Source organism: Neopsephotus bourkii, unplaced genomic scaffold, assembly GCF_033783945.1.
Source record: "Neopsephotus bourkii isolate Nb327-2 ecotype Australia unplaced genomic scaffold, CSIRO-AGI_Nbou_v1 NB_107, whole genome shotgun sequence".
Classification (NCBI taxonomy): Eukaryota; Metazoa; Chordata; class Aves; order Psittaciformes; family Psittacidae; genus Neopsephotus; species Neopsephotus bourkii.
In genome coordinates, this window is record NW_026900624.1 from 7,187,057 (window position 1) to 7,212,970 (window position 25,914).

At 38.3% G+C, this 25,914-nt stretch overlaps 1 protein-coding gene across 3 annotated transcripts in view; it reads left to right on the forward strand.

Annotated features, from left to right (window-relative positions):
• SHISAL1 (shisa like 1) overlaps positions 1 to 25,914 on the forward strand; it is an 82,297-nt gene that overhangs the window by 51,658 nt on the left and 4,725 nt on the right. For 2 of the 3 annotated variants that reach the window (XM_061359182.1, XM_061359174.1), the window contains exons 4-5: positions 862 to 1,185; positions 4,478 to 4,771. In XM_061359182.1, the coding sequence (XP_061215166.1) occupies positions 862 to 1,185; positions 4,478 to 4,493 (340 nt within the window). In that variant the 3' untranslated portion in view covers positions 4,494 to 4,771. Of the gene's footprint in view, positions 1 to 861; positions 1,186 to 4,477; positions 4,772 to 25,914 lie in introns of those variants that run through there. The other variant, XM_061359190.1, reaches the window with a different exon arrangement.

Consider the following 25,914-nt stretch of genomic DNA (forward strand, 5'->3'; position numbering starts at 1 on the left):
ATTCCTCCCTCGCCCCCAGTTTCTTTTAATATCTTTAGTCACCTGTCACAGCTTTACAGCTCTGTACACCATGTCATCATCTGATAATTTTCATGGCTTTTACTTATATATACACATTATAAGTATACAAATGTATACTTATAAATGTAGTACATATTTTCCTTCCTGTGGAATGCATTTTATATGATCTTGTCTATGTTATTCCTTCCTTTTATATTACTCTTTAATTTATTACCAGTAAACTAAGGGATATTTAACAGTTGCTCTTGGAAGCCTATACTTCTATTAGTACCTACTGTATCCAGCAATAATTAATTATTACATTCAGAGCAAATCCAACCACATTAAACATCTTTTGAGACAAGTGGTTTATAATATATGTCAGTAGTGAATGTTTTCAATAGTGTAGACACTCTTCAGTCTCAGTTTTTAAACATATTTTATATGTTTAATACCATCACTTTCATAAATGCCCTGTCACATTTAGTAGGGTGACTCTCTGGGAGAGAGAATTTGCAGAGTAAGACATATGATCCATCAACCATGTACATAAGCATTGAAGCTAATTGCACGTCACACTTATGTGCTGATACAAATACTCAGATGAGAGGGAGAAATAAAGATGTTTGTAAGACAGGGTGACTTAGTTTCTAAAAACCTCTTATTTCATGCATATAGCAGTATTTAGATTGAAATAATGAATAATTTTTAAAGACACATGCTTTAGAACAGAATTTTTGTTTCAGCCTATTATATTATTTTAGTATTATAATATGTTATGTTATATGTTATCCTTGATAAACTAACACTACAACCATTACTGATATATAGATAACTTTTATGTTATTTTTTCTTTCACAGCAACTACAGTGCACTGTTAGGAGTGTGGATCTATGGCTTTTTTGTTGTGATCTTGCTGATATTGGACCTTTTATATTACTCTTCAATGAACTATGACATTTGCAAATTTTACCTGGCACGGTGGGGCATCCAGGGAAAGTGGATGACACAGGGACAGAGCCGATGGATTAACCCTGCTCAGGATCCAAGCCAAGTACAGACACAGCCTCAGCCAGAGACACAGCCTCAAACTCAGACACAGCCTCAAACATCACAGACAGTGCATACTTTAAAAGGAGATGCTTTAAGCCCACCCCTGATGACTTTTCAGAGTACATCTGCCTGGTAAGTAAGTCAATCCATATTATGATACAGTTTTTGCCTCTGTAGTTTTATAGTGTGAACAGTCACCTGTGTTTAGAAGTGTCTGCAAATTCAGGCTGAATGACACTATTTCTAGCACATAATTCTTTATATCATGAATTACCTTACAGAGTTACTGCTTAGGAGTGATTTCTTAATCTGGAATAAAAATCATCTTTTAATATTGTTCTCAGAGAAACAGGTTCTGGCATTTTTTTATTTTTTTTTTTTTTTTGTGCTAAATAGTTTTACTACTGTATGATACAAATAAACTAAAAATCTTTGTTCTGCATCAACCATTATAAAATTAGTTTTAATCTTGTGTCAGAGAGTAACTGCTGTGTGTATCTATGTGTCTATTGGTCTTGTTTTAGGAGTTGCATATATTGCAACACTGAAATAGCTTCAGTGGAGATATCACAAATCCACACTATTTGTGGTATGAGGCACAGAAAAAATACAAAAACCAGGTTAGCTTTTTTTATATGCATAGCCAAAAAAAAAGTGTAGCTTGATCTCATTTGACAGAGTGAAACAAGTAGGCTACTGCAAAGTTAAATCCTTAAGTAAAAACAAAATAAAGCCCCCCAAAAAGCAGACCAAATTGAGGAGACATAATGTAGGAGCAGGCAGAACATGCAATATAAGAAGCTAAATACTGATAGCTGTAGGACAAAATGACATTGAATGATTTTGGACTGTTGTTACCAAAGAAAACAGAAGCAAAAGAACAGAGACTGATATAATAATGCTCTAAATAAGCTGTCAAGAAAGGCATCAAGTTTTTTTCTTTGCAAGAGACCATAAAGATTTGGAAGGGGGCAGAGACAGGACACTTAGGTGTGTATTTTAGAAGGCTAAGTCCTGAACCCTTGCATAGCACTGTGTTGCAGATGGGGTTGTGACAGCAGTAATTCTTTTATTTCATAACTTGCCTTTTAATTTTAAATGTAAATCTAGAGCAAACAGGGTTGAATATTTTTTGTAATAGAAAAGGTAGTGATAGTTTGACACAAGGACAAGGATCAGTGGAAGAGGAGTTTTTTTGGCGTGGTCGTCAGTACTGGATGCATCCAGTACAGATTGAAGGATTATTCTAGCAGGCCTTGCCCAGTAGGAGAGTCTGACAGTGCTACTTAAGATAGAGGCTTGCTTGTGCTTAGTTGTAAGCACTCTTCTTTTTACTTCTTCCTCTTCTCTCTTTATTTCTTCTAATTCCTTCAGCTTTTTTGTACATTGATTTCCCAGTCTTCAGTCAGAATTGCCATACCGGTTAAGACCAGCACATGCAGTAGTACAATAATTCTATTCTAGCTCAATACATGTGTGTGTGTCCATATGTGTATATAAAAATCCAGTGATTGAGTGAATGTATACACACATATAAAAATATTAGCCTCATACCAATTCCTCCAAACCATTGCAAATTAAAGGAAATTATTAGATAATTCTGGAAGGATTCTTGGTCACTTTCCCGTACTGACTTTTGGTGTTCTGTCTCTTTGCTTTTTCTTTTTTGAAGCATTAAGCGGGGAATGTATGTTAGGATCAGGTGAGCATATACCATATGCTCCTTTTCCTGTGTTTGCAGGAGATGAGCATTGATAAGTCACCCCAGTAACCCTCATCCCTTTTGCAGTGAACTGTCTGTGCTCCCCTCAGTTCCCATAAAATTGTTTTGTTTTCTCTTTCTAATCCTTTCATTGCTCAATGGAAGAAATAACTAGATGTTTCCTTAGCAAAACTATAATTTTTCCTTGTATTTCAGTATGTAAAACACTACAACAGATGCCATATTTTCAAACTTATAACCTGCAATTTTTGAAACTCACAATCGCCGACTGACAACTTGATCTGAGTTGAATAGATAAAAAGTATCAAGAAAAAGGTAGTTGGCACTGGTGATCTCATGCAAGGTGTTCAGCATGTGAAAGAGTTTTTTTGAGTAAACAGTTCCCTCAGAAAATTACAGACTTGGGTATTATAACAATGGCTAAAACAGTGCTGATTAAAAGGAGGTTGCTTGGCTGTTTATTACTCCATTAGATAATCTGCAGATTATATACATGAAAATATAGTAATTTTGCTATATAGAAAGTCTCAGAGTCTGGTTCTGCTGCAGTCTATATTGGATGGGTGATGTCAGTACTTCTAAATATGCAATCATGTTATCAGTGAAGAAATGCAGTGGAGCTACTGGATTTATAATTTCCATCACTGATTTTTTAATTACCTAATCTATTAATATCTTTTTTGTATTTTATACCTCAATTTCCATTATTGTAGGTGATGACACCAACCTCTTAGATGTTCTCACAACAGCAGGTTTTCAACCTATAAAATGAAGCTTTCAGTTTGCATTGGCATTGTTAATGTGTCCTAAACTTGTCTCAGCTTTTTCCTCTGTAAAGAAAATAAGCATTTTTCTTTAGTACCTCAGAAGCATGGTTATATATATGTGGCATCATACCATAAAAACATTTCCTGTTTACTGATGAGTGTTTTGAAAATACAAAATAGATTCTTTAATCCTGTGAGATATGCCTATATCCCAGGGCATAAAAAAATACTGCTAAAAACATTTCCCAAAACAGTCTGCAAGTATTCATGATGACAGATGTTGTTGAAGTTGTTAGCTTCCTGTACTACATCTATTCTAGAACAGTTAAAAAACCATGCCTGTTCTAGAAGACAATACACGATCATAATAGGGAAGTGATTCTTGCACATCAAGAATCTCAGCAATGCCAAAGACTTTATGTATCCTTATTGTAGAGAACTGACAGTTTAAAAAACTATGCACAGAAAGATGGCAGGATTAACCTGTAGTTTGTAAAGCAGTTTGGGATCTTCCTGGATGTAAAAAAAAAATACTGTGTGATTTTTATTTTGTTGTTTCTTTCTGTGTTCTAGTTTAAATGCTATGAATTGGCAATGAAATCGATGTTTAAAACAGGTATGTCAGAGAGAAATATCAAGCAAGTCATACTATGCAGTGGGTAGAACCATCCCCAAGATGTTGAAACATTTTGTTGTGGCAGATAACTTTCTTGTTTACTTGAGACAAAGAGGACCATGTATAGCCATAATATTATTATAACTAAAATAATCTGGAATCCATTATACATGCTGCTGGCTGCTCTGCAGAGAGCTTGCAGTGTTGTGCAAGGACAGGAAAGAAAACCATTAATCTGAGAGCCCGATTTAGAATAATGTTTCTTCATTATGCAGTGTATGCATTTTGCAGCCCAACTAATATTGATTTCTTCTTTAGTATGGAAACCATCTGAGGTCTGTCCAAAGGCCTGTGTGGTCTGAAGGTCCTGATGGATGTCCCTTCTGCAACCCAAACTCCATCACAGTCTGCAAGTGAATGAGCTTAAATGATTGTGGCTTGCCTCATGGTGGTTCCTCCAGGTCATGGCTGAGGTGCATCAGCTGGGCCCTTCCACGTTAAGTGGTGCATGTAAGAATCTGCAGTCTGGTTAGCTTGAGCAGGCTTTTAACAGCTGGAGATCAGAGAGCAACAAGTAGCAGGCAAATTATTACTGCTGCTTGCTCAACAAAATACAAGCCAGGGAGGCGATACCATGAAACATTGTTACGTTGGGGAATCAGTATTCTGACTACTGAAAACACTTGTTCTCACCCTCGTGAAAATATTGTTAATTAATAATGACTAAAAAAGGTCAGACTAGCAAGGAAGAGCACAAAAGAGGAAGTGTGCCAGGCAGTCAGGCAGAGTCTCTCCATATACTTAGTGACTGTGCTGTGTAACATGTAAGAGAGGAACAGATCTCTCTGCCTTGCTCTGGTGAGGGTAAGCTCCTCCCCGCCCCATCAAGGATGCAAATCACGCAGAATACTTTCTTGGAATTCTAACTTTCGCCTTGCTGTTCCATGCTTCTGCACAACGGCATGCAGAGGCAATGTCCGCTCTGTATGTAATCACACATGTTATGCTACATGACTTAAGTTTTGGAAACCTGCTGGTTGTCCAGAATCAGGAAAAGTATCAGCCCAGCAGGGTAAGGCAATGCTTATTTCCTTTATGCAGTTGAAATGGGTTAGACAAAGGCAAGTCTATTTTACTTCCTCTGATTAGATGTTGCAATCTGCTTCTGCTGTGAATTCCTCTGAGTCACGTTGCCTTTCAGACAACAAATAGGATAGTTTAATTTTTAGCATGCTGCTATTCACCTGCTACTTGACACCTCTTCAAATGACTACCAAAGCATTCAAAAACAAAGAGAGAGAAAAGCCTATACAAAATATAAAAATGGCAGTTTAGAAGCCAGCAGGTAACTGAGCATGTCCACAGTAACTGTGAATAAAATCCCAAAGGAATAAATACTTTCCTGATGGCTAAAAAGGCTACATGAAAGTATTCCCTTTGATACCAAATTTTTAAACAGGATACAAACTGTCACTGGAGTAAATATCTGCACTCAGTAGATCCTCTGCTGCAATAGTTTTCAAGAGCTGTGCATGCAGTCTTTTTTCTGTGTCATTCAGCTTGCAATATTGGTGCTGAAGTGGGTCAGCTGTGCAGTGCGAACATGGCCATAGTCCACCGAAAACATTAGATGCCGGGGTGGCAGGAGGGTTCTGTGCGGAGGCTGCACAAGATATTTACAGTAACAAAGTGAACAAAATCTGCCTCCTTCCATTTTAAGTGTTTTGAAAATAAGAAAGGTCTTAAATTTACACCTGCAAATCTCTACATTAAGCAGAAATACTGTTTCAAAGATGAGATTTTTTTTTCAACATAAGGCAAAGAATATTTTTTATTTACAGCCCTTCTGTAGATTTTTATATTATGCTCAGACTAAATACAGCAAACTAGAGCACTAATAATGTTTTTTAAAACACAGAAAGGAATAAAATTAAATGCTTTTATAGTGCTTTTATGCAAGAACTCTTTGTAATTAGCATCATCTGAAGAATCTGTCTGGTAACAGATGATAGGTGTGTCAAGAAACATTTACCATTATGTGTACGCCTCCATTTCCTTCAAAATATATTGAGTTAGAATAACAGCTATAATTGTATATATCCTCTCATAAATATTCTTGTCTGTTTTTTAGGAACTGCATAATTGTAAAAATAGAAATTGCTTAAAAACAAAAGCACAGCTAAGAAACACTTTCTGTTCCTAAAAGAGACAAATGCTGAAACTCATTCTGTATTGTATATCTTTGTGTTTAGCCTACTGTTTGATGTCAGGGCAGGAGACCAACAGCATAAATAGAGAGTGGGCTTGGAACCAAACACATCAAAATATACAATGCTCTGAGTCTTCTTTACTTGCCTCAGTACTATAATAATGAAAATAAATTATTTTTAATCTAGTTTTTAAAGATATTTCAGTTAGATTTTTATCAGTTGCATTCAAATAATTTAAGATGCTCCATTTACTGTGTGCTTGCTTTCTTCCTTGTATTTAAAATTTCAAAATTTCACTATTAGCATAGGACATTAAGCCAGTATGCAAGGTTTCTGTCCACCTCAATCTGAATATAGTCAATCTTTGTGTACAACTGTGGCATTTCACAACACAGACTCCAGTTGATGCAGAGACTCAAATCTTCTTTTATTACCACCAAGCTTTTTTTATCCCTTTATTCAGTACTTTCCCAACCTGCACATACATACAACGTTCAGTCTCATTGGCCACTGTGAAACTCTCCAGGTCAATAGTCCAATCACAGTGTTGGCAGACCCTCTCTCAACACCCCACATCCTCTGGCCTCCAACTGAGATTCCCGCCACAACTACATCCTGGCCCATCCTCACAAGGCTTGCTTGTTTACCTTCCCTGTCTTTCAACTTTCCAACTCATCGCTCCAGGGCTTGTCAAACACTAAGGCCTCAGAGCTCATTCCCAAACTCTTTTTCATGCAGATCTTATCACCTTCACTCCCCACATACAATAATAGACACTGCATCTTTTTTATATACATATATAATACATATTTTTCATTTCATGTTTTATTCTCCTTTTGCTTTTGCTCTGTAAATTATAGACTCCATATTGCAATATTTACTTATTCACATTCTTGTTAACTGCAGATTCATTGCATATGAGCTGATTATTCCCTATTTTAGCTTTAGAATAACAGTGACTACTTAAAAGGCCATCTGAAGACTATTGCTAAATGAACTCTGCACACTGAGAAATGAAAGCTGATAGACGTACTGGAAACCAGTTCTGAACATCTTCCGTTCTTAGATTTTCTCATGTATTTTGAGTAAGGCTTTTTGATAATGAGATCATTACCTCATCTACGTTACAGCAAACCCAGAATAACACTATTGAAGTAGCAGATTGATGCGCGGATTGACTCCACAACTTGTTAAAATTGTAAAGTAGGTATGCTTTTTACTCAACGCTGAGACACACGGGGATAATTCCTCAAAGTCATGTGTACCTCAGTGTTTCCCTCTACATTTATAAGGTTACACCATACGCCTATACATATTTATGTCCTATCCCCGCTTCGTATTACAATGAGCTAGAAGATCCTTTGCGCCTGCGCAGTGCCCCCTCTGGTCATGGGCAGGGGTCTCAAGTTGAAGTGAGTCTTCCTCCTGTGAGTAGGGGTCTTCAAGATGAAGTAAATGAGTCTTCCTCTTCTTGAACTTTTCACCTTTTAGTCCTCAAGTGTGGCCTTAGGTTTTGGTCTGTGTCCCAGCCATAAACCATCTGCTTCTCTCCCTTACCAGTAGATTCAGGCGTCTGCTTTTCCTTATCAATAGCTGCTTATCAGTAGAATCAGATCTCTACTTTTCCTTGTCAGTAGAACCAGGTGTCTGCTTTTCCTTATCAATAGTTAGTGCCTTTGTTCTGCTTAGTAGGCACGATAGGTAGAGACAATACCTTTGTTTAAGCAAGTGAATTCCTCTAACCCCCTTGTACAACCCCCTTGTACAACCCCCCAACCCCCCCGTACATTGGTCAACCCTCTGCATCAGGATCACAGCATAAAATTCATGTGAAATCAGAAGACTTCTTTTAAGCCCACAATTGCACTGCATAATGTCACAAAACCATAGCATCACAAACAGAAAGGACTGTGACATCCCAAGTTTTATTAGCCAATTTCATCTCCTCTACAAAAATAGAAAACACTTAATTTTAGAAGACTCTCTTGTAGTAGTTACAAAACTCCTACCCCTTACATCCTCTTAGGTGTTTCATGCTCTGTAGTAATTGTAATAGCACGTGCAGATTTAACACCTTTTATATATACACTGAAAAATAAAATAGCAAGGTTATACTGAAGCTCCTCACTTACATTCTGAGTATCACGGAGAAATTTTATAACAGGTCCAGCCACTTTGCCAATACAGCTGAGAACAACAGCTGAGCTTCATACTCACATACATTCATGCAGTCTGGCCGCTTCCCTTCATAGCACATCAAAGGTGTCAAGGCTTGCTGATTTCACTTTCATGTTTGCATTTAAAAAGTTAAGTCAGGTGCTCCCAATTACTCCTGATTTAGATGTAACTTCAATTACACAAGTGTAACTAGGGATCAGCCTCTTTGTCTCTGACATGCATTTAAGAGTAGCTTGATCTAGAATAGCAAAGGTATGAAGCAGTGAGTACCTCCCACAACTTCTATTGAATTATGCAATCTCAGCTGTATTAAACTTTAACTAGCAAGGACCAAAACTTTTATTGCATTGATAAAATTCAATTACTTGCTTCTAGTTTTCTAGAGACTAAATAAAGCAGATGGAAGCAAACAATGGAGGTAAAACAGCACCAGTCAAAGATAATTGCAAGTGGAGGTAATGATCTAGACTCCAAGGAAGGCAAATCTTTCTCTGGTTGTACAAAGTTGCAACAGGATTTCTAAGTAGAAGTTTTAGTGTGATTTGGAGTTCTGAAGTGAAAGAGAACACTTTTCAAAAAGAGAAAATTATGGGCAGAATACTGTCCATTTTAAGTAGGCTATGCCTCAGAGAACTGCTAAAAGCACCTGCAAAGCAACTATCTATGTCCACTTGGTGCTTTTAACAGAGTGAGAATGAAGAAAAGAAAAATCACTAAAGTGATTGCTTTCAGGGTTGTGAAAAATCAAGTCCCAACATATATTTTGAATGTCAAGATACAGGTAACTCTCTAACTCAAGGAGGAACAAGCAGGTAATAGAGCTGAAGATTATGTATAAAGCAAATTATTATTCTTATAGTTATTATTAAACAAAAAGCCATATAAATAATCCTTTTAAGGGGTTGTAAAAGACCTTTGAGAGTATGTTAAAATTTCTACATGAACTAATGACATAGTATGAAATACCAGACAGAAATGAAATCATTGAAAGCTTATATGATAATGCTGAACACATGACCATAAATGGTAACGTTAGACATTTATTTGCAGTGAGAATGGAGGTCAAGGACCTACCACATAATTACTTTTATTGTCACTCTTCCCTGATTAGCTCATGACGAAGACAACCACAGTAAGCAATTAAGCATTTCATCAGAAAATTGATAAAATATGTTTGTATGACCATGATTTTATAATGATGTTTCACTGCACAGTTCAAGAAAAGGCCAACAATTAGCCACAGTTAGGTTGTTCACCATTAGGAAGGTATCACATATATGGCTGTTTCAGGCTCAAAAGGAAATTAATAGATCAAAAAGCTTTAAAATTTGGGAAGCACTAATTTTTCTGTTAAGCCATGAGAGAACACAGATGCTGATCAAAAAACAATTTTCAAGAACTTAAAAGCTTTTGGAAAACTTACATGATCAACACTGTCATAAATATATATATACACAGATATCTACAACCGTAATTGTGAAGAAAATCTATTCACTGTCAAAAAACACCCATGCCTCTGAAAAGACTTTGAAATCCACTATTAAAAGTTTATCTGAAATTGAAAATGTTAAAGAGGTAAAACCAGTTTAAGACATTGAATGGCAGGGATATGACAAATGTCACTGGAACACAATTAGAAATACTGTTACTTAGCCCCATGTTAGGTAATAACATGATCCCAAATGAGAAACGTTACTTAAAACATTGGAGAAATTAGTTTAATCAGCACAACATTCTGTATCCTACACAGATCATCATCAAAGGAGTAAATGGTGAAAACTGGGCACCCATCATAAAAAAACAGGAGAGTAAACATAACTATAAAAAGTGATTATGCATGAAACAAATAATCTACCTCACTTTACTTCCCAATAAAATAATCTGTTTCCTGGTGTTTGTATGCATTCATAATCTTTACTTAATCTCCAAAGAATCTCAAAGGTGGAATGATCGTGGAGACAACCATTTACAGTAAGTATTAAAAGCAGTGGTGGAAAAGTGTTTGCACAGCAGTTCATGCAGTCACCTGGCAGAACAATGGCTGTTAGGCTCAAATCTAAAAGGGGACAAGGTCCACCTACGATTTTTCTTTATGAAAAACTGGTTTTCTAATACATAGCTGAGTAGTTTATACAATAAGGGAACCTTTGTAGTAAGGGGAATTGTGAATATTAACTAACTAATCAGATCTCTCTAAGCTGCATTCTGTATATTAAAGCAATTCCTTGTAGTCATTAAAGTGATGCTGCTCTGAGAGCTGACACACACTACACAGGCTGCCTTATTTCTGTTGAAAAACATCATTTGTGTCATTTGTAACAGCACGTGGAAAAGTAATTGCAGTGATCATCAAAAATTACAGTAAATTAATTAAACAGTCATTAACTCTATTCTACATTGATTAATGGTACAGATTTTAATCAGTCACACACATGAGGGAGGCAAGCTATTTTTTATTGCATTCCCAACTTCTCATTTCTGAAAAGTGATGAGTCATAGGGAGCTGCTGAACACAACACCTTTTATCATTCTTACTTTAACAGCTCATCTCCAACAGTTTCACCTAAAAAGCTCTAAAGAAGTTGGGATAGGAAAGCATCCAGAATTCACACTCTTGGATCACCAAAACCCTCTGAAACTTCTCTTATGCTGCTGAAGTTAACAACTGAATTCAACTAAAAAATTGCCTGCTTAATTTTCATTTTAAGACATTTTAAAGAAAATTCTATGAGGGGTTGATTGTTGAGTTTTAATTTTTTTTTTTACTGAAGCCTCTCAGAACTCACGGCAAAAAATGGCATCCCAATTAAAAACAGCCCCAGTGTTTGCATGAACAACCAAAAGAAGACAAAACCACAGATGTGTTTTTGTGAATGTGTTACTTTTACAACCTATTTGTGACATTATTAAAAAGAAAATGCAAAAACTTGGCTTGGCATTTGCCAACTCTTGCTCAGTTTGACTCTTCCTGTCATTTCCCTGGGAATACATAAAGCACAAGTAAAAATGCTTGAAGCAGTAAACAAACATACTTGAGAAAGACCACAAGATCATGCTGGCTGTAAGGGGTAGGTTTTTGGAGGAGTTTCAGATAACAGAAAAAAGGGGATTTGTAAGCAGTTGGAGAATGACAAGGGTAATCCACATTTTCCCATTTTATGTCCTAATCTTCCAGTGTTTGTTACACTAATAAATTTCACCTGTGAGGGTGATCTCTGGCTCATTTTCTTTTTCCCTTGAGTCAATGTAGATTACTGCAAACATGGTCTAGAATATTTAAAAAGCAAGACTAGTGAAAATTAGCTAAGAGACTGGTTGGCATTTCCCTCTTTCTTAAAGGCATTTCTCATGATCTCTGGCTATACCTGACATTAGTGATGTTCTTATATACTATAGAAACTAATTAGTACTTCATAGGCTGTGGTCTATTTATGCATACAGTGCTTACATGAGCTAGTCAAATTCTGTTAATTCCATTTGACAGATAGATAAGACAGAAAAGCTTATCTGGTTACTGAGAGCCATGCTGAAAATATTTAAGAATACTTCTGTTTGCTATTGTAATTTGTGTAAATTTAAAAAAAAAAAAAATCTGTAATATTGTAAGAAATTGCTCCCCATCCCCACTTTTATACTGCAGTTTCCACAGGGTTGTGCCTCCTTAGTATCTGGGATGCAGTAATCTTTGGACTGTGGAGACATGTAGAAGTTGTCTGTAGGTTTGGTCTCCAACAGTACCAGGTTCAACCTTCTCTAAGCACAAATGTGTGTGAACACTGATTCTCCTAGTTGGGTTTTGCACCTTATCTAGCATACTAAAACCAGACCACATGGAAGGACACAAGCAGATTCACTCTCACAGTGTAGCACATAATATAGTGCTCTGGCAAGATTCTTGTAGACTAAGAGAGGATGAAGGAGTCATTAAAGGATTCACAGACTTCACTGCATCCAGTTTCTATATATGTCTCTCCTGCAGTTCTATAAAAATTTGCAAATGTATTACAATATCAAATATAAGCCAGACTGTAATGTAGCACTTTCTTACAGTTTTATGATACCGTGCTGTGCTCTGGGATCTGAAACTTAGCACACATTTGTTGTCTACCTGGGCAACAAAGTTCCTGCCTCACACACAAAGATTACACATTTTACATTATGCACAAACAACAAAGTTCAGATAACAGCACAACTCTGTACTGTTCTGTTACAACACGCATAGAGTATCTTGGAACCATTTGAAATAGCCAGTAACAGAGTAGGTAACCACCCACCATCAGTTTCCTATACAGTACGATGTCTTAGCAAGCTATTGAAATTCTTGCATATAAAGAGGAGATGTCAATTAGAAGTAAAGATCTTTTATCTCACTAGCAGTGGTGAAACTGGTAGAGGAAAATGTTGCTTTCACTAGAGCCTGTAGCAGAAAATGTTGTAATGGCAGATGGCAAAATATTCAAAAATGTCTGCAGAGCTTATATGACTTTTGGAAAGTCTATCAAACTGTGAGAAGTTTAAGGACCTCCAGGTTAAAAGAGTGTTAAAAAGTAATTTGATCACCGTCTGTAAATTCTTCATGGCAAGGAGGTTTCAGATAGTACAAGACTCTAGCAAACAGACAGAACAAGAGCCAATACCTGGAAGATCAGTTTATACAAATCTTGACTGGCGATATAAAGCAGGGTCAACCTCAGTCAATTTAGCCATTTAGAAGTTGAGCACCTATTAGTTATTTAGGTATCCTCACTAACTTACTGAAAGAGGCAATTCCAGAGGACTGTTCCTCACACTTCTTTTAGGATGGGTTGAACCACTTGGAAGCTTTTCTTCATTGATTTCTTGACATTATGCTGGAAGATGAGTTTATACATCACTAACGTTTAACCAGGTGAAGTTTGACAGTGGGATTCATCTCACCTAAGTGTACATTTCTTTTCAAAGTTGGCAGTTCACCAAGGAAATGTCTGAAGATGCAGTGGAATACCCATTACTTGCAATTTTAAAATCTGTAAGGGAACTCGTTCAATATTAGCAAGAATCACTGGATACAAAGCTAGGTCTGCACAGGAGGTCAAACTAAGAACCCTAAGGACAGTGGCTCTTTAAAATCTAATTTATCCAGGTAATGTGGGAGACTGCATTCCCAGGTGACTCACACCAACATCAGTTTTCATAGAATCATAGAATCATTTAGGTTGGAAAAGGCCCTTAAGATCATCGGGTCTGATCACAAACCTAACATGGCTAAGTCCCCCACTAAAACATGTCCCTAAGTGTCACATCTACACATCTTTTAAATGCTTCTAGGGATGGTGACTCAACCTATTTCTTGGGCAGGCTATTCCAGTGCTTGACAACCCTTTTGGTGAAGAATATTTTCCTAATATCTAATCTAAAACTCCTCTGTCACAACTTGCATCTCTTGCCTTTCATCATATTGTTTGCTAGCTGGGAGAAGAGACTGACACTCACAACCTGCTTTCAGGTACTTGTAGAGAGCAATAAGATCTTCCCTGAGCCTCCTTTTCTCCAGGCTGAACAACTTCAGTTCCCTCACCCTGAGAGAGATTTGCCCTCTAGACCCTTCACCAGCCTTCTTGATCTCTGGACCTGTTCCAGGACCTCAATATCTCTCTTGTAGTGAGGGGCCCAGAACTGAGCACAGTATTCTAGGTGCGGCCTCACCAGTGCCAATTACAGGGGGACAATCACTGGCCTGGTCCTGCCAGCCACACTATTTCTGATAGGATGCCATCAGCCTTCTTGGCTGCCTGGGCACAAGCTGCCATCAGTCAGCACCACAAGGTCCTTTTCCACTGAGCAGCTTTCCAGCTACTCTTCCCCAAGCCTGTAGCAATGTTCTGTGTGGTTGCTGTGACCCAAGCATCACATTTCCCTAGCATCACATTCATGTCAGACTTACTGAGCAGTCAGAAAACACAGGCCAACAGCTGCACATCCAAATTCACAAAATGCTCTTTCCAATTGCTTCATCTTCTACCATTAGGGAACACGGGGGACAGATATATGGCCTTCTTCCTACTCACCTCTTCCAATAAATGCCTGGTTCTGCAGCTGTTGCATAATAGCTGCTGATGCCAGTGGGACTGCGTGGTGGTTGCATAATAACACCAAAGAATGGAAATCTCTGGGCAAAGTTTCATCTTGGCATCTCCTGTCAAATCCTCGTCTCATGTTCCGTAGGCACAGAAAGCCAGCAGAGTTGAAGAGGTGAAGATTAATTTTGTGTGTAAATAACTGGCTTCCAGCTTTTTGTTTGGAAAGTGATGTAAGATTATAGTGGACACAAGTACATTTGACACAGCACAGCAGGATTCTCTGTGCGTGTCATAGCTATTGTTGAATTATGCATTCTGAATTATTACAGTCTTTTTGCTTCCAATCTAATATTAAGGCATGCACCTAAAAACTGCAGTCATCACTGGGCAACTGCAAGAAGGCTAAATACTGTCATGAAAAAATGAGCGTACAATAGACCCACATACAAAATGTGCACACACATGCAAACAAATGCGTAAATAATGAAGAATAACATAGAATAAACAGAGAATAACCCACCAGCTGGCAATCACAATTATTCAAAATAGAAATTTCCATGCTTCATAAATTATCATTCAAACCACGCCATACCAAGTTGAATACCTCAGCCCAATGACGCCAGGCAAGCACTGTTTTAATTTCTCTGCAACCCCAGAAATGCTGCTCAGCAGGGGTCATACACTGTCACTGATCCATGCACAAAGATCCCATTGCAGCCAAAGGACGATTTATACCCCAGCAGGCCAACATCTAGATGCAGCTGTGAGACAATTTAAAAATAATAAACCATCCACAGTTCCACCACTGGTGTCAAAGCATGTTTCTTTACAGAGCTGGCAGCACAGCTCAGATAACCACGAAAGAGAAATTCTTTTCTTGCCTTTTGCACTCAGCTAAAATTATTCAGGCTTCTTGGCCTCTTCTTTTTCCACATCTCAACATACCTCAACTTCTCCTCTGGTTTTTTACATGGGAAACGCAGAAAGGAAAGAGGGAACAGACATTTCTGCATAAAATTGTCTTTCTAACATCTCTTCCAGCACTTAGTGCTGTGTCTAGTGATGATTTTATGGTTGTTACACTTCTCATCCTAGCTGCAAATCAACAAAAACTATTTATTGCTTAGATAGTTATGTGCAAATAAATATACACTGGATCTACAGCAAGAAGCCAAACAGTAAACACATTAAATTGCAACAGGTTTACTCCCATTTTTTTAATTGTTGATAATTTTGTTAATGTTAAAAGGACGCTTCGTGTTCTTTTTTGAATTGTCTTCAGAAAATTATTTTTAAAGAAACAGTTCCGGATTTCATATAGTTAGAAAAGCCACACAAATTCAGTTGAGGAAAAAAAAATCATACACAGTTCAGTTACAGGAAACAGAATGACTGTTTCATCCTACATTGAAATCTAGCTCTCGACACAGTAATTACTACATATTTTTTTTTCTTTAGTTCTGACTCAGACAACTAACCCTCTTAATACTGAAAAGTGAAAGAAGAAAATGAGTCTTTTGGGGAAAAATACCCCCCAAAATACTATTTCAAGAAAACTATTTTTCCGTATGCTATTAATATACCTTTTATTTACAGAAATTAAAGAGTATCCTGTATTGTGCAGAGGTAAATAATAAAGCTGTTATAACTGTGAGTAAATATAAAACTCTATGATAAATCACAGGTTTGGGGATTAAAATTCAAGTGTTGAAACAGGTTCCTCCTTCCTAAATAGACCATTCTGCATTTGCAGCAAATTCAGCCTCTGGCAAGGCTAAGAGAAACAGCACATGCATCTTGTTTCAGTTCTAGTGGAGGAAACAGCAGTTATAATGGAAGGTTTCTAATGTTCAGAAGGGAAAAATGGAAATGGGAGAAAGAAAGGGGGACCAGGTAGAGAAAAGCCTAGAATAAGTCATAGTGTTATTAAGAATTCTTAAGGAATCATAAGGAATTATTTATTAACTATTAATTAAGCAGTATGTGCTTGCAGCCCAGAAAGCCAACTGTTTGCTTGGCTCCATCAAAAGGAGTGTGATCATTAAAACTCTGCTCTCATGAGACTCCACCTGCAGTACTGCATCCTGCTCTGGGGCCCCCAGCACAAGAGAGTCATGGACCTGTTGGAGTCAGTCCAGAGGAGGCCACAAGGATGATCTGAGGTCTGGAGCAATTCTCCTGTGACAACAGGCTGAGAGAGTTGGGCTTGTTTTGCCCAGGGAGACCTTACAGCAAGCTTCCAGTACCTAAAGGGGACCCAAAAGAAATATGGAGAGGGACTTTTTACAGCGACATGCAGTGACAGGACAAGGGGGAATGGTTTTATACTGGAAGAGGGTAGACTTAGATTAGACATGAGGAAGAAATTCTTTACTGTGGTGGTGGTGAGGCACTGGCACATGTTGCCCAGAGAAGCTGTGGCTGCCCCATCCCTGACAGTGCTCAAGGCCAGGTTGGATGGGGCTTGGAGCAATCTGGTCTAGTGGAAGGTGTCCCTGCCTGTGCCAAGGGGGTTTGGAACTGGATGATCTTAAGGTCCCTTCCAACCCAAACCATTCTATGATTCCATAAATTTTGTGTGATCCATCTGGGATCACCTTCAAGCAGTATATTAAACTGATCTGCTTTGTAAACCAACTTTGCCACCTCTTTCCAAATGGCATCTAGAAAAAAATTATTCTCTTACCTCCTATATAAATCCACTGAAATCTCTCTCAGTGGCTTTCAGTTTTACTTACTTCCACAGGTATTGAAAGAAGTCAGCAACCTTGAAGCTCTGCAAATGGTATCAAACCACTCAAATCTAATGTTCATTTTCAACAAATGTGTGTCTTTATCCTCTGCTGGACTTCAAGACATGCTGGGTAGCAATTTTAATAGATTTCATTTTGCTTATACCAAGGTGATAGAGTGCTAGGGCTAAAAGAGGTAATAAAACGACCAGAATATTCACCTGATACAGGCTGTCCTACTGTTATTTAGCTTAGCAGTTCATTATTGAATTTTACAAATAAACTAAGCTACAGTTATTTATAAAATATGGGAGATCATATACAAAAAAACCTGTGGCCCAGATAAATAAATAATAGATGCATATATAGACATATACATAAACACATGCATGCACACTCCTGTATACATATACCCACACAGTTCTTTACATATGGACACATTTCTCCTTCACTTTTCTGTACAGCTCAGTTTAAGTCAAGGAACAAACTACATACATCATCCTGTGTAATAAAGCTGCATTTAGCCTCAGCTCTATGTTGTAAAGACCTGCTACAATGCTTAGACTTGACTATCCACATGAGTAAAGATACCCTACACAGAGTATAGCTTGCATAAGCATCTTTTTAAGTTATAAGAAAGTTATTATTTAAATTTATTATTATTAAATTTAAATTATAAGAAAATTATTAGTCAATGTATGGCAAAGAAATTACAAAAAAAGTGTTATTAGACTTAATGAAAGAATACGCTTTATAACTGCTCTTCTTTCTGAACCAGGCACTACTATTATACTGAAGTTTTCATGGTTTTGTTTTTAAAATATCCTTGGGTGCTTTAAGATATTGCATAAGCAGGAAATGCCAGTGTCCTTGCAGGCTACATCATAAATTACATGTCAAGTTTTCCTGCTTGCTTTTTAAACCTGGCTTTCATTTTGTATTGGATCTGTTAAATCCAAATTGTCAGCCAGCGTGAGAGGAAGCCTTTTCTCCTATCATGTACCTGAGTTTTACACAGAAGGGCACACTCTTGTAGAGCTTCTTTTTCTTTTCATTGTGTTGTCTTGGATCTTAGATGTGGGTTGACACTGCTGCATAAGAGCCCAGAAAATGTGAGGAATACTTGAGTATCTTAGGTATGTCAAAGCCCCTTTGTGGGAGCAGATTTTGAAAGCCAGTAAATCAGCTTTTGGGAAACTTGGATGAGCTGAAATCAGAGCCACTGATAATTCAGTCCTTACCACTGATGTAGAAATATTCAAAGGTTCACAGATTTTTTTAAAAACTTTTATAGCAGTACTAAGAAAAAAAAATAAATTAGTATCAAGCCCTGCACCAAAGAGTGCCCATCTATTACCCCGTCCACAGGGGCACGCATCATCTCTCGGGTGCTACATGCCCCAGGGATGCACCTTTCCTGCCACTCAGCCAATGGAAGTTCTCTCAATGGGGGGCGAGGGGGGGAAGTATCTTTGGGACTCCACATGCACATGTAAGATAGGAAGCTGCTTTTCTTTCCAAAGGTAGCTCTATGCAAGGAAATACTTTCAGGCCTTGGTTTTGCTATAAGAATGGTATGGTGTAGGTCTTAGCCACATGAATTAAACCTGCTCATGAATAAACATGAGGGAAAATGGTTTCTAACCAGAACATGGAAACTACAGAACAACTTCCACTTAGTGATACTGGATTGTGAATAGCACAGATTCGGGTATTTTTACGTAGAAGATTATATATTTTCATGTGGAAGTGTAAGACAACGTGATGGTAACAAATCCATCTTTGAGTTAACATTTTTATAATTTTGGGGGCTGTGGGTCTACTTATCCTCTAACTTAGGTGTTGGACTATTAAACACTTGCACCTAAACTGATTACCTGTCTGTTTCTTTTGAAGCCATTAAGGACAAAGGGGAGACCCCACAGCATCACTCACCCAACTTGACACCTGTCTCGGGAGGAGAGTAACATCTGCGGAAGTGCCTGTTGCTTTCTGTGACAATAAAGGAGCCTGAAAATGACAACATCTAACCATTTGGATGTCCAAAACTAGGGGAGATTAAACCCAATTATAGGATCTGTGCCATTAAATTACACATAGCAATAATCTCCTTTCCAAAGCAGTATACCTGCCCCAGACCTTGGAGAAGGAGGCAAAAAATTGCCTCTAGCAATAGTTCCTCTTGGCCTCTCTATGTCTAAATATCTCAAGTCATCCTTCTCTATGACAGGAATTCAATTAAAGCTTTTTGGTCACTAGTTAGCGGAAAATATGTGAAAATGAGCACAGTCTCAAGCAGAACAAGAAGTCTAGAGTTCATTGCATGATATCTCTATTGATACCTCTTACTGATGTCTTGAAAAAATTTGAAGGCAGTTCAAATGATATACATAATGAAACCAGTGTAGGGTTTTTTGTGAGTTATGCAAATTAGTTTGCCTTCCAATGTACCGGTTATTAAATGGTTGCCACATGTTAGCCTACAGGAAAATTTGGCAATGATCAGCCAGATGAATTTCAGCCTCCAGTAATGCACCTGATTCAGGCACCTGGTAGGGATGTAAGGGTTTCATAAATGTCTGCCAAATTAGTAAGTCCAGCTCACTTTCAGTTTTACTTGTAATTGGCCATCCACACTATCAGGATGCTTTGGAAGGCCCATGGTGGTTTCAGTTTTGTTTGGGTTTTTTGTTTGGTTTTTTGTTTGGTTGGTTGGTTTCGTTTGGTTTTTTAAATGACCTTAAGAGGAGGAAGAAAGCATTTCAGGTCATTAAAAATCAGACCGCAATGCTTCAGCGAGGGAAGACACATGTAGCTCTTCAGTGTTCATCTTTCAGTTTATGTCCTCAAAACTTCATGTGTTCCTCTATTCAACCCACATAAATCGGAACTTTGAATGCTTCATATTTTGTTTACAAAACAAACAAACAAACAAAAACTCTCAGAAATTCTCCTGGATGTTTTTACTCTCCAGAAATGTGTTCAAGAGTATCAACCATTTCAGGCACTATCAAATGAAAAACATTGTTACTAATTGAAAAATACTTGACTTTCAGAATCATGGGATTACTTCAGAAACCATTATTCCCAGTAAGTAATATTTATGTTAGCAACCCTATTGGTTTCACGTCACTGCTTTTTGTAAGTAAGAATTGTAAAATATGGCCAATAGTAAAAAATAGAGAAAATGGTATCCTGTGTGGTTTCATTCTTCTCCCATCCCAGTGGATGACACAAAGGACATATTTAATTTGTGCAATTATAGACATTCCAGAAACTCTACAGGAAATTCATTTTCTCTCTTAGCTTTGGTCTGTTAACCAAGCAGCCATATTAATAACAAAACTTAAGCCAGCTGCTGCTTTAACACCCTCAGTTCTGGTGGAGGAGGTGGGGAAAGCAAGTCCTCGCCTGCAGCAGCTCTCCAGGCTCACTCCAAGTGCCAAGTCTCCCATAACCGTCTGTGAGAGAGACCTGGGATCCAAGCAGATCCCAAGCTTCACTTAAAAAACCCCATCATGATCATCAGTAACAAGACCATATGCTTGCCAAAAGAAGCCTGGGGCAGTGCCCTCCTCTTCGTTTCGAAGGAGAGCTGGAAGGAGTTTCTAATTGGTTGCAATTTGCTTCCCAGCTTTCTGGCTACAAGCGCAGAGTACTCTCCTATTCACAACTCTGGACCAGTGGACCAGTATGAAGCCTAAACACATGACATAGGCAGTGTTCCTCTGAAAACCATCTTTGAACTCTATATTCTATATTTGAACTATTGGGTTCAGATTTAGCCAGGAAATAAACAGTAGAGTGCAAACTCTTCAAGATGCTCTATGTCCCTCTAGTGTGGAGAGAAGCCCTCCTCCTCCCCTGACCCACCAACTTGTTCTCCACAAGACAATAGCACAACCAAGGATCTGGCCAGCAGGTACCTGCCATTCACCAGCAGATCCTTCTTCTGTACAAGTGGCCAAGCCAGCCTGCCCCCTTAAAATGCAAGATCTTCCCAAAGTTTCTAAAGCTCCTTTAAAGCCAGAGAGAAGCAACCAGCAGTGATATGAAGTGCAGTTTGGTTTATATCCCCCAGTCCTTATGGGTGTTACACAAGCTTAATCCAGACTAAAAGAGGTGAGATTCTTAAGAAATGGAGAGAGCAATTGAAAAGCCAGATTTACCAACACTCATAAAAAAATTAGTAAAATAGCACTCTTCTTAAAAATTGCACTGCATCATAATTTGTGCACTTGACATTTTCTAGTAACCCTTTCTCTAACATTATAAACAGTCACTGCTACTCTTGAATATATTGCTACAGTACTCAAGTGTCTAAGACAGCTGATAGTATTTGCTTTTATAATGTATTAAGCCTGTATATGATAATTAGCTTCCATAACACAGGTGATTCTGCTCTGAAAGCACAGTGAAAGTAAGACTATGCCTGTTTCCCACCTATATTTCCCAGGTGGAAGGGAGGAGGACAATCTGACAGGTGACAGGCAGCTCCATTTACAGTGACCGGTAGGTAGGACCTATTCCACCTGCACTTTTGAGTTTTTCCCAGTCAGACCTTATATGCCTGACTTATTCCTCATTCAGAGGCTGTTGTATTGATTCTAACACATTGCAGCATGAGCAAGTACGTTGCTGTAAACACAACCCAAAGGAAACTCATATAATCTATATAGTTTCTTCCCACCTGCAAAACAGCTACAGGAGCAGACAGCATCTCTCCCATGACCATGGCTTTCCCAGCATCAATTACAGGTTATCTCCTGACAGCCTTTAGTATGTCAAAGTACATAGTACATCCCAGCAGTGCTGAGGGCATGTTGCAGAAGACTTCATCCATGACTCACATGAGCTGTGGTTCATGGTTCTCCATCTATGCTTAATCCAAAGCACATAATAACCTTTCTAGTTGCTATTCACACTTGCATCAGGTAAGTTACAGGCTTCCAGTTTGATACAGTTGCTACTTGCCCTCAAACAGGAACCCCTCCAAAATATCTCCCATGGAATGTGATCAAGATTTAACAAGCCCATCTGTCTGTTCCTCCCTGGGGTTTATGGGCCTGTTATATAGTCCCACAGTTTTTCTTGACAACTAATTGACATAAACATTCGAGACATTTCTGATTACTTACCAAAGGGATTTTCTTAATTGGCCTCATTTAAGTGTGCCCCAACCACCAATAGCACACCTACCAGGGTAGAAAAGCTTCTGGTTTTGTTCTTGACACATCCCAGGTATTTCCATCATCTTATCTTAGGTCTGCTGGAAAGGGATTGCTTAACTCTGATGAATCTGACATGTGATGCACTTTATTCTGTTTAAGCCCTAGCATCCCCCTGAGGTATTCACCTTGAAACATATTTTGACATTTCTCTCCACCTTTGCAGAATTATCAGCTATGGTAGAAATAACACAAGTTGAAAATACAGTCAGTTTTTCAAGAAGAGAATTTCCAGTGCCTGGGTTTTGTTTAAACTGTTAAGTAAGAAATGTCTGTTCCCAGAGCCAGCTATTATTTTAGAAACATTAGCGATGGCTACCAGTGATGGTGGTCATTTTACATCATGGCTGTGACAAAATTGATCTGCCACTGTAAACAGTGCTTAAAAGGCAGGTGCTGTGGTGCATTTCATGTCTAGACCAGAGGAAAATTTGTGCTGCATCAAAGGTGATTTAACTCATTCTGGGGATGAATATGGGGGCCAAAACACCACTCCTTTATGTCAAGATGGTAATATTCAATGACACTGCATAATGTTGAAGTGTTCCTGGTCAGTTAAAGAAAACTAAACCCTCTTCAGGACTGAGCCAACCTGAAGCAAATTTTAGATGCTGTTGAAGTTTCCTGTACATTGTACAAACCTGAATCATTCAGCTATTCTGATTTCTCCGAAAGAAAGAAAAAAAAAAAAAAGATTGTGAGCCTCACCTAAGAAGCCTGATACTTTCCACTTTCTTTTACACAAACAAGAGGGACAAATTGAGATTGTACCATCAGCATTTGTTTCGGCATTTCAGAACTTTCAAGAATTATACTTGGTAACCCAAGCAGCATTTCAGCATGCATTTTGGATATAATGTTATATGCTATGTATAATATAGCCATAGGAGTGTACAAATGCCAAGCTATGAAAATGATTTCCCAGTTCTTTGGCAGATTCCACAGGCAGAGGGATTAGATTATGTTTTATTTCTTTCTGGTTTGTAATATGTTTAGACAACTGAATGACTTTTCATTTGGTGCTTGTCCTGCAATTCATTTCCCATATCCTTCATTTCAAACTTGTGAGGCTTTTTTCAAAATATAGTGTATTGTGCTTTGTCCTCCCTTGTCCTTCCATTTATGGGGAAGGAGGACATTCCTAATGCCTGTAATAATTAGTGTATCTGCCAAGGGCTTCTTACTGCAGAAAGCTCTTTGTTAGCCTGGTATCCAAGCTCTCCTTATGAATACAGAGAACAAAAGCTTTTCTTCCACTCCCAGCGTGACCAGATTTGAAGGCATTGCAGCAGAACTTCAACAGGAACAGATCAGTGCAGGTCTGCTTAGATCAGTGTAATACAGTTTTATGCCAGAGTGTGATCTGGACATCTGTGGAGACCATTTGCTTTGTTACTTGAGGTCTGAAGGGGCTGCGGTGATTGATGGCACTTTTATGTGAACACTGATTTAGCAAGGGGCCCTGGAATGGTGAACACAGCCACTGTTTACTTCATTTGTCAGAAAATGACAGAATCCCTGAAAAAAATTGTTTCCATAGGCTCTGAATCTTTCCTTCATTATTAATGGATGCCATTTTTCCCAGCAGAACTAAGCCACCATGCAAAGTCACTGCAGTGGTAGAGGAGACAATCATTTAGTGAGCTACTTCCTTGCCAGGCAATGAAAACCAATACAGCTTGACTGGATGCTGTTCACTGAGCAGTCAAGTAGAGCAGTGGTGGCAATCTGGGGTCCTATATACAATGGTGGTAGCCTTCGCTAGTGAGCAGGAGCAAGCTGAACCACTTTCATAACTTCATTCTGAATCACACTTCAACTCTAAATAGATCAAAATCCTGTAGAAATTACCAGAAATGACAAATATAGGGTTTCTGTTGCCAAGTGCTCTATGTTGGGAGACTGGGATATAACATTGTGGCTAACTGCCCATGGAAATTATCATTTATCTTTTCAGGAAAATGCAAGTAGTGATCCTGCTATTGCAAAGTGATCTGAAGCAGTACCTCTCTATTTTGTTAGTCTAGCCATTGATTAGTCAACCACACACCCCACTTCAATTCTGACTAGCGGGACAGGACCTCTCAGTCTGGAGTCTGTCCTGTCTGGGTACGGTTTCAGGCAGAAGCTATTGATTAGGCACCAGACTTAGCCAGGAGCTCGGAAAACACAGGGTGAATGTTTCAGACTTGGTGTAAGAGGCTTTCAGAGCTGGCTCTGCTGTTAACATCCTCCCACTCATTCCCCCATCACTTTATATGCACATTATGGGACACAGCAGAGAACTGAAGCTACTCACATGAACAATATTTTATCTTCTGTGCTGCATAAAAATATTCATAAATTTTCTTATGGTCTTTTGATCTGGGAACTCTCATTTTAAAGCACCCTGGTGACATTTTTGATTTTACATTAACCTTGGAAGAAGGGTCTGGCCAGGATCACCTTTGGTTCTCTAAGGTACAGGAAAAGAGTAACACTGGCTGACGGGCTGACACTGAAAACTGCATTCTGCCCTGGAGCATACAAATGCCTGCTCTACCTGCACCGTCTCATAATATTTCTTTAAAAATAAATAAAGAAACCACATACTGTCAAACAAGCTAGTGACTTAAATTATGCAGATTGTAGATTAGTAAAGCCTTTCGTCTGAGCTAAAGCGCACATAGCACTCTACAGAAGAGTGAAAAGAAACAAATGAAGATGCTGTGAAAGATATAAGTGGCTCCAAGCCATGATATGTGCTAATACTCTTCAGTTTCTCCCCCCCCAGGTATTTTTTAAATCAGTTATAGCTAAGTCAGGAGACTCTTTTCTAGATATACACAGCTTGTTTTAAATGTAATCTGCCTTCAGACCTCACAAGAAGCAGGTTTGCATTTTTTGTTAGTATTCATTTCTACCAGCATCAAAAAAGGACTGTAACAGAACAAAACAACACTGAGAAACTTTATAACACAAGTAAGGCTGTCTAGGCTATTTAACTACAAGAAAGCAACTAACTTTCAAACCTTGACATAGATTTCATTTGACAGATTTTTAGGTGAAGGCTTAAATCCTCAGTTAGTTATGAGAGAATTGCATGTTTTTGCTCTCACTGGATAGCATAACTCTGAGAAATGCCTAAATCTGAATTAAGATGATACAGCTCTGGTGATAGCCTATCTAACCTTGCACTTCTGAGCAGATTCAATGGAGTTAAACTGATGTGAAAGTTGAAGCTCAAGCCTCATACACTGAGTAGATTTGATGGATAAAATACTAGGTAACTCCAAACCCGCTGATTCCCACAGATACTCTGCTGTCTGCACCAGATGTTTCTTTATATTTTATATATTAATAAAATGC